Source organism: Euprymna scolopes, chromosome 15 (assembly GCF_053919585.1).
Source record: "Euprymna scolopes isolate OS-2025 chromosome 15, ASM5391958v1, whole genome shotgun sequence".
NCBI lineage: Eukaryota > Metazoa > Mollusca > Cephalopoda > Sepiida > Sepiolidae > Euprymna > Euprymna scolopes.
The window spans coordinates 36,004,095-36,017,455 of record NC_136496.1 but is presented as its reverse complement, the minus strand read 5'-3'; the positions used below and the strand labels follow the sequence as shown (position 1 = coordinate 36,017,455).

The following is a 13,361-nucleotide window of genomic DNA, read 5'->3' as shown; positions in this document are numbered from 1 at the left end:
AATTCAGGCTGGAATTATTGTGTACAACCTGAAGTCTAGTATTATGGTTCGGTTGTGCACTTACAAAAAATATATAGACATATCTCACGGGTGAGTCACATCTTTATTTACTTTTTGAAAACATTCATTTACTATTTGCTTGTAATGGACGTTCTCCTGATTCGAACTTCTTGTAAATAATGAAAATACAATCAAATGAAGAAAATGTTTCAATGAATAAAGCAGAAAAAAATATTGTAATTACTTTTCGAACAGATTTCCATGGAGAAGATGTTTGCAAATAAACTTTGCCGCCCTGAAGAGACAAATATTTATTCACTTCGAATTTTCAAGAAAACATTTGCAGACACCGCCATTCACTTGCTTGTTTCTATTTCTTATGTGTTCGTTGATTGGTCAACACGAAACACAAAGCAATTTATATTCTCATCAGTGATTGGTTCGAATTTTATTGAAACTTTTTAGCCGAAAGCGTCATCCATCGCCTATAAAATATATATTTTTGATTAAAAATATATTTTGACACTAAAGAATAACGATTAAGCAGTAAAAAAAAAATAAAAATAATAAAATAAATAAAACAAAATTTTACTATCCTTCCCGCAATGACAACGAAAATAAAATGATGAACATTTTAGAAACATGAAAAAAAAAAAAAAAAAAAAATGGTTACTCGTTCTGTTCAAAGCTACGATCAAGAACTGGTGGACAATAAGAGGTTCTAGTAAGGAAGTGACGTATTCATTAATATATTTGTATTAATGTACCCCCACGCCATATGTATGTCACCGGCGACTAAACTGGTTCCCCCACCAGACTTGTTTGGTGAGGAGGGCGGCTAGTCTCCCTGAAGGATTAAAAGCAAGACCTTCCAAAGGGCGAATGAACTCTTTTTCTGGGTCAACGGCCAACTAGCACCGTGTATATTTGTGTGTGTGTGTGTGTGTGTGTGTGTGTGTGTGTGTGTGTGTGTGTGTGTGTGTTGGGGTGGAGAGGGCTCCCGTAAGCCGTGGTGAAGGCAACCTTTCTAGGAGAAGCAAACCTCTGATTTAAAAAACCATAAAGTGGAAGACCATTACCCGCATTAAGCTGATCTGCAGTTTAATTTGTTGCTGGCTATCTTGCTCTTGCTTGTTGCTGGATCTCAACATTTTGAACCGAGAGAGAGACTTAGCTGTCGTACAAAGCTAAGACTCTGTAACATCATATTTGTATAGATACTCCCTTGGGCATTTGGGCTCATGGATTTTAAATGTCTGAGGGAGTGGCACTCGTCTGACAAGACGTTGCAATCATATATATATATATATATATTAATCATTTCCAAGTTTTGCCAAGTTGTTTTGCCAAGATGTCTAATAGCATGAAAAAAAGTTTTTCGTTGGCGACATGGGAACAAAGGGTAAAAATTTTCCCCAAAACTTTAGAAAAATAGTCTTTGTTTTTATATTTGCAGGTTTTGTTCTCCATTTAAATGTCTTGTAAAATGGTCACCAACTAGCAGTACAGTATGGAAAGATCGAGATTAAAAATAAATTATTCTGATTATAAAAGATTCAACAGTAAACTACAAAAAGGTATGTCACTCCCAAGGCAATCTTCTACCTGTTCTAGACTCAACTAGTTCTAAGATGGAGTACTGTTGCCACATCTTGTGAGGAGTTCCTAAGAGCACCCTTTCCTGCCTTGATAAGGTACAAAACCGTCTTCAAAATTTAGTGGGCGAGGACCTTTTTATCTCCTTAATTCCTCTTTCTCTGCTCTATCGTTACTTTTATGGTTGGTGCTCAACTGAGCACCAATCTATGATCCCTGCCCGTGTAAAACGTTCACAACAAATACTTTAGCTACAGCGATAGTCAACAACTTCCCTCACTCTCTATCTGTGCCTAAAAGTAAATGAAAATTCCATGAGAAGAATTTCTTTCCTAGAACTGTCCACCTGCGGAACACAGTACCATGGGGCTACTTCCCAGCTGTCTATAGCATGGTCATTTTCAAATCTAATGTGAATGTTGATCCATCTTCTTAAATAATCAAGCCCTATCTAAGTTCCACCATTACTGATCATGCTGTTTCACTATCTACGTAACACTTTGTAGCGATACGCCAGCGACATTAAAATGGATGGATAAGGAACATTTCAGTTACACGTACATTTGTCGTATCTATCCACACAAATGCTGTAGAAGTAAAAAGTAAACTGTGCCTCTGCATGCGGACGCAGGACAAGGTAATATCACGTGACAGGGTGTTCATTTTCTGTCCAATCAACACTCAAAGAAAACACTTTTTAAAATCCTTTTCTAACAGCCTTCGCTGGGAGCTGGCCAAAATCGTATAAAAGGCACTGTGCACAAAATCTAAACCAGTTACAAATACAGTAACACGAGTAAACAACTCGCTGCACGACTCTTGTTGGCGTAAAATCACTAACATGACTTTACATGTCTTTTCCTCTTTGCCTCTTTCTCTCTTTGCCTGTCATTCCGGCAACATGGCGCAAAAGCACACGACTCGTCTAAAAGGAACAATATGTTTTTGCCACTCAACATTACTTATCTTTTGAACCGAGCAGAATAACTACTGGGACAATCGACTTGGACATATTTTCATGGAAAGGATTTACCCTTAATTGGATCTGATTATTTTAAGAAGAAATTTAATTCCTTTTTGCTCCTATTTCTTTAAAGGACATTATTCCCTTCGTCTCGAGGAACTCTCTCATTTAATTCCAAAATCAAAAACAAACTTTAACATTTTTTTTCTCCTGTGTGATGACAGAGCACAAATGCACACATATAAAAAATGATGTTTTTTTTCAATAAATTTCTATATCAAATGTTGAAACTGGTTTTCATATTGCTAATTACTGACACCTTTTATTTTATTATTTTATTAGGGGTTGGGAGATATTTATGTATGCTCACACTACGGCTGTGATACCAGGCATCGGTGAATATCGATCAATCCCCTACAACTTAACCTTTATCCTAGAATGGCCTCCAGTATAAACAGTGACCCCACCAAGTAAAAAAATAAAAAAATAAAAGGTAATAATAGAGTATAATAAAAAAAATGTTGCATGGATGACAAGAGATTTTATGATTTTATTTTTGAAATATTATTAAATGAGGAACCATTTTGAATAAAAATTAATTTATTATCATGCACGTAAAAGGAGGGAAAAAACATGTTTGCAATATGCACATATGCTACAGGAATCGAATCAGAACGTTTACAAAATAGAGTGCAATAGGCAGACGTAAAAACAGAGCAGAATTACTGAAACAAAACAAACATTTTCATTATCCTAAAAAGTATAATTCAGAAAGGAAAACTGACAGAACTTCTCCTCACTAACATTATAAGTCGCACCAACAAATCTTAGCTTTGATGTTTTCTCTCACTTTTCAAACACTTAACTCTGTCTTCCCCAAAGCGTCCTTCTTAAAACAGCCATTCCCCTCATATGCAAATTAATGCCACACATAAAAAGGAACCCGGCTACAAACACAAATTCTTTACTTCTTTTACTTTCCCTGATCCATACACCTGAAATGTCAAACAGATGTGCTGTTGCTTGTGTGAATAGTTTCTTCTATTACACTTCTCCCTGATATCACTATCACATAAATAGTAGGGAGACGGTGATCGCTTTTGACAGGTACTTTTGTGCAAGATCAGGGGGAGATCTTCCTTGTTTCCATCTTCCTCATTATCTGTCAATTTTATCATTTTATCAGGTTAATGCCAAAAAATATTTGCCATCATAATATATTACATCCATGCCTATCTGACACCAGTTGCCCTTCACCTTAAGCTCTTTCCTTTTTGTCACTGGATCGGTGCTGGATCAACTCTTGGACACTCTTCACATGGTTGTATGGTTGCCTTGATTGATGCTTTCATAGTTGCAGAACAATTTCTTTGAAGAAAATGTGTTATTCACCAAATTCTAGGATGTTCACTTTTCTGGTGTATTACACAGATCTGACCAGGTGACAATTAGTCTGTTAAGACTGCACATATCAGTTATGGAGGATTAGACCCTTGTCTCACTCTATCAATCTATTATATAATATACCCTGGGTTGCACCAGCATGTTGGAAGATGCTAGCAGGTTAGTTATTGCAAAGAATGGTTCAAGAGGTTATGGTTAACGTGTGTCAAACAGATAGCTAGGGATTGGCGATGATGAGCGAGGGTGATTGAATTCGTGTGAAAGAAAAATGATGCATAGAGAAGAAGGAGACAACGAGATCTTTTTGGTTCGCATGAAAGGCAGTCAGTTTTCTGAGTTTGAATGAAGCAGATGTTTGAGTTAGATGCGAAGATGCAGCAAAGAAAAAAACATAAGAAAGTCTAAGTGGTCGACAATGCGATGCTTCCCACCCCGTTCACTCATTAGATGAAATAAAGAAATCATGCTAGAAATTGGTGTTGTGTTTCTTCATCAGACGTCTCTTCTAGCATAAACCAGAATGGCATGAAAACATCCCCAGAAAGGACCAGAAGCAGAAAAAGAAAAGGTATGGTGACTTTATTGAAATACATACGCATACACACTAGAAGGGAGACAACGACATGTATGGACATACATATATAGATAGACGATAATGGCACACACAAGTATAGACACTAAATAAGGAGAAACTCACGTTATAAATACAGATATGAACAATTAATAAGAATCATCATCACCAGACAGATAATCTTCCGCCTCCCGCAACAACATCACAAATCCACCTCTTTGACAATTAAGTCAACTCATGAGCCAGATTCTGCTCTGATGGAATCAGGGTAGTATCAACCTGCAAGCCATATTTGTCAACTAGATACTTTACAATCACTCATCTCCTTTGTACCAAGATCTCACTTGCAGTTTTAGTCCTATCAGTTAATGTGAGTATACACAACGTTAGCCTGCCACTGCAGTGCAAGATTAAGTCCTTTTAGTATGGCATCAAGTTTTGCCAAATTGATATGCTGGTCATCATTTGTCAGATGAAGTCAGCACGCATATTCTGAAACAGTGTAAAATCGTTCAAAAACTAGACCTGTTACTAAAGAACTTGCGTCAATCTGTGCATTCAATTTGAGTCCAGATACATGCCACTTGCGTCAGGCAGGATCCTTCCTACACACTAGTCACCATTTCAGCCATTTACTTGAAAACATTATCATCCACCACGTTGTTCCATTCTTTATTATTGCGTTCGCTCATATTTTTTTTTTGTACTCTAGTTGCTGGTAGTAGCCATCCGCAGATAGGTAAATAAATGTCCTACTAACTAGAAAAAAAAATGATGTGTCATGTTAGCACACTATGTAACTCTGGAACCAGGATCCCTCGTTTCACTGTAAAGTGTTACACTCTCCCCAGACCTCAAGGGCCAATCCATTAAGCGCTTAGGGTCCTTGCTTACTGAACCAAACAATTCCAGTTTCATTTGGGCCACATCTGCAGACATTATGTCCCCGTTAACGTTTATGTTGCCAACATAAGCTGAAGTAGCTTTCATTGTTGATTCATCTTGTGTTCAGTTTTAATGACAGGTTTTATTGTAAAGAGTCCTATGTTTAGGCCAAAGCCTAAACACATCAAACAACATCTCTTTCCTTTGATCATTAACTCTGAAACGGCCATTATGTTTCATGGACCTATATCTGCAAGTAGGCCCTCTTCAAATGCAGCAATGCTACATTAATCCCCTTCTGGCACCACTCCCATAGTTTAGTGATGCACACGTCAGCATTCAGGGTACAAATATCAACATGATGATTTAATTTTCAGTAATTCATTACCAGTCGCACTTTTTCTTTCATAGCACATTCTCCACCACTCAAAGAAATCTAAGGACGTATACTTGTCATGGGAGAAAGAGTAAAATAGAATCTCAGGAGCAGGTTTCTGCTGAAATTAAAAAACAAAAAAACAAAACAAAACTTAAAAGCTGATAGTTTTCAACTAAATACGGAGGACTTCAATGAATTTTAGTAGTTTGCTGAAAATTCAGCATATCAGCATCCTTTGGAGAGTCCCTTTGACAATCATCTGAGAGGGGACAATGAGGAAGTATAAGAACTGAATTATTGACGATTAAGTTCTCAAGAGCACTTGGCAGAGGATCAGAAGGGTTGGACTGCAGAGGTGTATTCTGTAGCTGTTGGTTTTTTGGCTCAGGATCAATTTCTGCCTCCAAACTGCTCAATCTATCATCCAATCGAAATATGTGGGGCACTGTTATCTTTTATTCATTATTAAAATGTTCATGAGCATAGTTTGAATTGACTTCAAGTACGTCAACATTCTCAACTAAGGGCTTATATTTGCCTCTGCATACATGTCACTTAAAAAGAACGGATTTATCAGGTAAGAATGGAATCTCCAGAAACTGATTTCCTTTGAAAATTGGATAGACGTTTGTGGGGAGTACAATTAGTGAAGGTGGAAAGCTATGAGCAAATACTGTAAAGGGTTATATCAAGTACTAGTTCCCAATCGGTAATAGTGAGATTTCTCAAACGTAGAACCAAACTCATCATTTTTCAAATGGTTCCATTATATGCTCATTCCATTAAATCCAAAGTAGCTGAACAGTGGCTTATTTCCCACCAGTTTTGGCAAATAGCAAACAGGGTCCCCAACAGAAGCGTGTGCTCTATCCCAACCATCATCAATGGATTTTAGGTAATCTCATTAGCATCAGATAAAGCCAAACTCTTTGCCAAGAATTTTACAGCTAATTCTATCCTACGGTCAATGTTTCCAATCCCCCGTATTTCCTCCTGTATCTGTTACCAAGCTAATCAAAAACCTTGATTCCAGTAAAGCAACTCCTGATAGCATTCCAATTATAGTGCTGAAAAGGCTTCAACCAGAACTAACTCCCATACTTACAAAACTGTTTAAACGTTGTCTTAAGAAGAATTGCTTTCCAACACCCTGGTAAACCTCATTAGTATACTCTGTATTTAAGAATTCAGGTGATCGGTGATCTCCCTCTCAGTATAGATCAATAAGTCTCTCTCCTGTGCGTCATGAGTAAGTTGCTTGAATCTGTGTTAAAGAAGAAGTAGTTAACCACCTCAGCAAAAATAACCTTCTTAGTAACATGCAATATGATTTTCGTTCTGCTAGATTTACAGCAGATGTGCTAACGGTTATATTTCATAGGATTACAGAATCTCTTTATGGAGGCTTTCTTTCTAGAGCAATTGCTCTTGACGTATCAAAGGCCTGGGATAGGGTATGGAATAAAGGACTATTTCACAAGATCTCCAGCTATGGTATAGCTAGAAATGTTTTCTCAATTATTAAATCATTTCTCTCTGATAGGTTCATAAGAGTAGTGGTTGATGGGCAGAAATCAGAAGCTCACAGTATTAATGCTGGAGTTCCTCAGGAGTCCATACTGGGCCAAACTCCAACTTACATCTTGAGATCATTCGTAGACATTTATGCTGACAAAACTACCATCTATGGCAACACATCAAAGGCCGTAAACGACCAAGTTCTCTTTGATTCTTTCTCCTTTGATCTTGAGCATGGCAAATGCTCGTCTGAGCTCCAATCTATGGTCCCCCCCCTTGCCAAACTTTCACAAAAAACACTTGTCTAGTTGAAACCACTATCAATAATTTTTCCCACTCTTTATCTGTGCTTAAACCTAAACGTAGACTCCATGAACAAAGCTTCTTTCTTAGAACTGCACGATTGGAACATGATACTTGACTTTTGCATTTTAAACTTTAATTCGAGCCATTATATATGTTGTAGATCTGTGCTAGGGGTCACAAATGAAAGAAACCACAAGTAGTGTAAAGTGTATAAAATATAATATGTATTTATCATAAAGAATACAGGAGCCACTAAAGTGGTATGAAAGGAATGTGTTTGTAGCATGCGGTTAAACATGGTATGAATGTCTCCATTTTGTCTCTGAAACCAGTGGTATTCATAGGACTGGTTGATTCCACTTAGTTCTGAAATAGGGGTGATTTGTACCCCACAACACTCCCCTCCCGAGCTTTTCATTTCCTTGGGATGATTGTATAGCTCTTTTTCCTGGGGTTGATCTCTATCGGGTCGGTCATTTTTCTTTTCCTGGAGGACTGGCGTTGTCCCGCTGCTTGTGGTGTTACCAAGTCGAATGTGTCATATATCTGGTCCATTACTTCTTCTTGTTCAGCAGGAGGTTGTCTTTCATCATCTGTGATACGTTTCCGAATTTGGTTTAAATGTTTCTTATGAGTAAATCTTGGACCTTCGATAATGTAGATCATTCGCCCGATCCTTTCCTAGTTCCTACATTGTACTATTATTTTTGTGTACCTGGAAAAATACCTTTTCACCAGGCAAATACCTCTTTTTTGGAACTATAGTATTTGGCGGTTTCACCTGTTTTGGCAAAAGTTTCTCAAAGACCGGCCTAATTTTCTTCACAAGCATAAACTCTGCCAGCGACATCTTTGATGGAGTGCTTTCATTTGGTGTAATTCGGTAAACTTGTAAAAACTGTTGTAGCGCCTTTTCTGAGGGCGTTCCTTTAGCCTTCTTCAGGGCTCTTTTCAGCGTGTCTACAAATCTCTCTGCCTGACTGTTCGATCGAGGATGATAGGCTGGCGTCGTTATGTGGTTAACCTGGAAATTCTCGCAGAAGCTTTTAAAATCTGCTGAAGTGAGTTTTGTGCCATTGTCTGACAATAGACAATCAACCACACCAAACCTAGCAAACAATTCGTGAAGAGCATTGATTGTAAAATCCATTGTTGGACTTTTGCATTGAAATACCTCAGGCCATTTTGAAAAACTGTCTACGACTATTAAATAATAGTTTCCATCGAGTGGACCTGCATAATCTATGTGTATTTTTTGCCATGGATGGTCCGCTTTAGGCCACGGGCTAAATTGTATTAGGGGCACTTTTGCAACCAATGCGCATCCCTTACATGACTTTACCGTGCCTTCTATATCAGTGTCCATACTCTTCCAGTAAACGTAGGACCTCATGAGGCTCTTCATTCACGTAGCCCCAAGATACCCCATATGGAAATCCTTTAGAATTTTCTTTTGTAGTGTAGCTGGGATTACTACTCTTTCTCAGTACAACAGTACCTTATTGCACATAGAATAAGCTTCTGCCACTAATTCATCCAATTTAATTTTTTGTTTCATTTCTTGGTATGAATGTCTCCATTTAGTCACTGAAACCAGTGGTATTCATAGGACTGGTTGATTCCACTTAGTTCTGAAATGGGGTGATTTGTACCCCACAACAATATAAAAAAAAAAACGAAAACAATTTTATAAAATCAACAGTAGGTTTTCTACAATGCAATGTAGACTATGTATTGTGTAATATCATATGAAGGGAGGCATGTGAAGCTTCCTCCTGGTGCACCATGATGGGTCCCCAACTAGAGCAGACAATCTATCGATTTGATTGAAAAATGAGCGATTTCACCAATTTCGATGACATTAAAAGTATTGGAAGTGTGGAACATTCACTGATCCTCATTACATCCCAGGAAACGTTGGGTCTCCCTAATAGTTTATTTGTACCTAGCATTTCAGCTCGACGTTGCCCAGGTGTTTGGAAGTGTATGTTAAGCAAAAACAAAAAAGTGATAGTAGGAAGGCAGGCTCAAACCTGTATCGCGAAGAAGGAAAATAACGGGGAAAAAAATGTGACGTCTTTGCTGTAACGACCACCGCCAAACTGGAAGTGACGTAGGTTTAAATTAAGGCTAAACAATTGAAAAGAGGGGATGACTTTTGAAAATATCGGTGAAAAAAGCGGACCCTCCCTGTAGAAAAGTGCCCAGTGAGGGTGAAGAAATTAATGTTTTTAGCCAATTTTTCGGTATTTGTCGTTGAAGGGTCAAGCTTCAAAACGATACTGATCTCGTGAAAATCCGTCGCCTCTGTCGAAAGTTTTAGGCAGACATGCAAACATACATACATTTATATATTGGTAGCTCAAATTTTCGACTCAAACCGATTAAAAAGCTTGCCCTATCTCTGAATACCCTTTATATAAAATTTCAAATGTTTAGATCAGAAACTGTCTGAGTAATTTGGTAGAGACCACAGAGGTCAATTTTTTTAAAATTTGACCCCTATTATGACCCTTTAATATTTATTGTTTTGGGCTCAAATCAAATTATTAAGTTAGACCCATGTCCAAGGAACCTATATTTAAAATTTCAATTGTTTATCCCCACAATTGGCGGAGGAGTTTGGTAGAGTTCTCAAAGGTCAAATCGTTGAACTTTGATCTCTTAACAGACAAATTTCTGGCCGAAAACGGATTACAAAGAATTTCTCAAATCTCCATGCCCTGTATATCAAATTTCGAGTTTGTAGACTGAAAATTGACAGAGTTATTCTGTAGGGAAATGTACACAGACAGACACACAGACAGACAGACACTTTCGCTTTTATATATATACTAGCATTTCAGCCCGGCGTTGCCTGGGTGTTTGGATGTGTATGTTGAGCAAAAAAAAAAAAAAAAGTGGTAGCAGGAAGGCAGGCTTGAACCCGTACCGCAAAGGAGGAAAAGAACGGGATAAAACCTAACGTTTATGCTATTACGACTACCGCCAAACTGGAAGCGACATTTTTTTAAATTAAGGCTAGACAATCTAAAGGAGAGGATAACTTTAGAAAATATCGGCGAAAAAAGTGACCCCCCCACCTCTGTAGAAAAGTGCGTAGTTGAAGGGGAAGATATTAATGTTTTTAGCCAATTTTTCGATATTTGTCGTATGAAAGGTCGAACTTTAAAACGATACTGATCTTGGTAAAATCCGTCGCCTCTATTGAAAGTTTAAGGCAGAAATGCAAACAGACATACATTCATACATTTACATATTGGTAACTAAAAATTTTCGACCCAAACTGATAAAAAAACTTGCCCTATCTCTGAATACCCTTTATGTAAAATTGGTAGAGTTCTCAAAGGTCAAATCGTTGAACTTTGACCCCTTTCTGGCTGAAAACCGATCACATCGATTTTCCCAAATCTCAGTACCCTGTATATCAAATTTCGAGTCTGTAGACTAAAAATTGACAGAGTTATTGCGTAGGGAAATGTACACAGACACACACAGAGGCAGTCACTTTTATATATTGATTGACATAATGCAAGAAGTTTTAAAAAATCTTGTGAATGAAATATTTTTATACATACTTATTTTTTTGTTTTTGTTTTTATTAAGATATTCTGTATAAGAAACTTTATCCATTTACTAGCAGGTTGGGAGAGGGCACTTGACCTTGCCAGTCGTAAAATATGCTTAAATATATTTTAATTTGTGCACATTTCGGATTTATTATTACAGAGCCAATTCTCTATTGAATATTTATTAATATATTGTACTGATTTCAAAAGTTAAAAAAAATGACGTTGGTGCCATCAGCTAGAATTGAAACCCAAACATTTAGCGCTCCAGCTGTGTTCCCGTTTAGTACTCCAGACATGTTCGCTACCATTTGAGCTACCCTGGCAGATAAGAAAGTTATAAAATTAAACCACTTTTAGCTATGAATAGTTTACACATGCACAAAGTAACAATAATGCATGGGAACCGAGTTCCCCACACAAGTGCACATGAACACAGAGGACTTTAAGGTAAATATGATTACTGCCCTTTAACTCTGGTAATATCATTCTTTGTCACAAGGGGGCGATGCAGTCTACATCCGGTTTATACAATTCTTTCTCTTCCTCCCTGGGCTTCAAAGACATGCAGACATAATAAAAACACTCCCCGGTTTGGCAATTGCCAAACTGCCGTTTAAACTTTCATCAAAGACTCTTGAGGTCAATAAGCAAGTAACGTTACTCGTACATCTTTTGCTATGAAATTTAACGATTTAATACTTGTATCTATGCTGTAAACCATTAAAATATAAAAATAAACAATAAAAAAAGAGTTTTATATATATATATATAAAATAAAGTGAAAATGTCTGTGTGCATGTGTGTGCATCTGTGTGTGTACATTTCCCTACCAAATAACTATGTCAATTTTCGGTTGCAGACTCGAAATTTGACATACTGAGATTTGGGAAAATCTTTTTAATCAGGTTTCGGACAGAAATTTTGCTGTTAAGGGGTCAAAGTTCGATTTAACATTTGAGAACTCTACCAAACTCCTCTGCCAATTTTGGATCTAAACACTTGAAATTTTAGATATAGATTATTTGGACATGGATCAAACTTTTTAATTTGATTTGAGCCCAAAACAGTAAATGTTAAAGGGTCAAAGTTAAAAAAAAAATTGATATCTGCGGTCTCTATCAAATAACTCAGCCAATTTTTCGCCTAGACATTTGAAATTTTACATAAAAGTATTCAGACATAGGGCAAGCTTTTTAATCGTTTTTTGCTGAAAATTTTGCTTCCAAAGGGCCAAAGTTCAAAAGATTTTACTTTTGCAGTCTCTAGCAAACTATTAAGCCAATTCTGGGTCTAAACATTTGAAATTTTATATAAAGGATATTCAGACTTTCAGCAAGCTTTTAAATCAGTTTTTGGGCGAAAATTTGGCTGCCAACAGGTCAAAGTTGAAAGATTTGACCATTGCAGATTCTACCAAACTCCTTCGCCAGTTTTGGGTCTAAACACTTGAAATTTTAGATGTAGATTACTTGGATATGGGTCAGACATTTTAATTTAATTTGAGCACAAAACAATAAATGTTAAGGGGTCTAAATTAGGGTCAAAGTGAAAAAAAAAATTTGACCTCTGCGGTCTCTAGCAACTTTTCTCTATGGTAGTTAAGGAAGACTATTACATAGAAAGGCATTACCATACATATGCACACTTTTTAATATATACATATGTATATAACGTTATGAACAGTATACAGGGCCCAAGCAAAGCCGGGCTGAACTGCTAGTAAAATAAAAACATGGAAACAGAATTAAAAATAAAAAAAGACGCATTTACAAACAGAAAGAGAAAAATACTTTTGTTTATTTCATCCTGGATCTCTTCATTACAGCCGTTTCGTTAATGGGATGGCAGTTTTATGATTTTATGTGTTCATAAAAATTTCCTGTCCTCACCAACTTGTCAGATGTTGTTTCCATTTGATGCTACCAACAAAAGGTTGATTTTGTACATGATAAACCTGGTGTTCGGGGAAAAAAGAAATTCCATTCCCACGTTGCTACATATCAGCCATCTTTATATATATATATATATATAATTAGTTTTTTGTTTTTTTTTGGAAAAAGAATTCCAGCAGAGTGCTCAATTAAAAGGAAAATCCAAATTTTAAGAGCGTACTTATATTTTGTGTACAGAAAGTTGTTAGTTGAGACAGGTCATTGGTACCGTCGG

General features: G+C 36.9%; 1 protein-coding gene across 2 annotated transcripts in view; it reads right to left on the bottom strand.

The window, feature by feature from the left end:
• Positions 1 to 401, bottom strand: part of LOC145293780 (protein lin-37 homolog) — a 62,919-nt gene extending 62,518 nt beyond the window's left edge. The window contains exon 1 of one of the 2 annotated variants that reach the window (XM_080140314.1): positions 245 to 401. In XM_080140314.1, the coding sequence (XP_079996440.1) occupies positions 245 to 263 (19 nt within the window). In that variant the 5' untranslated portion in view covers positions 264 to 401. The remainder of the gene's footprint in view (positions 1 to 244) is intronic. The other variant, XM_080140313.1, reaches the window with a different exon arrangement.
• Positions 402 to 13,361: the final 12,960 nt, after the last annotated feature.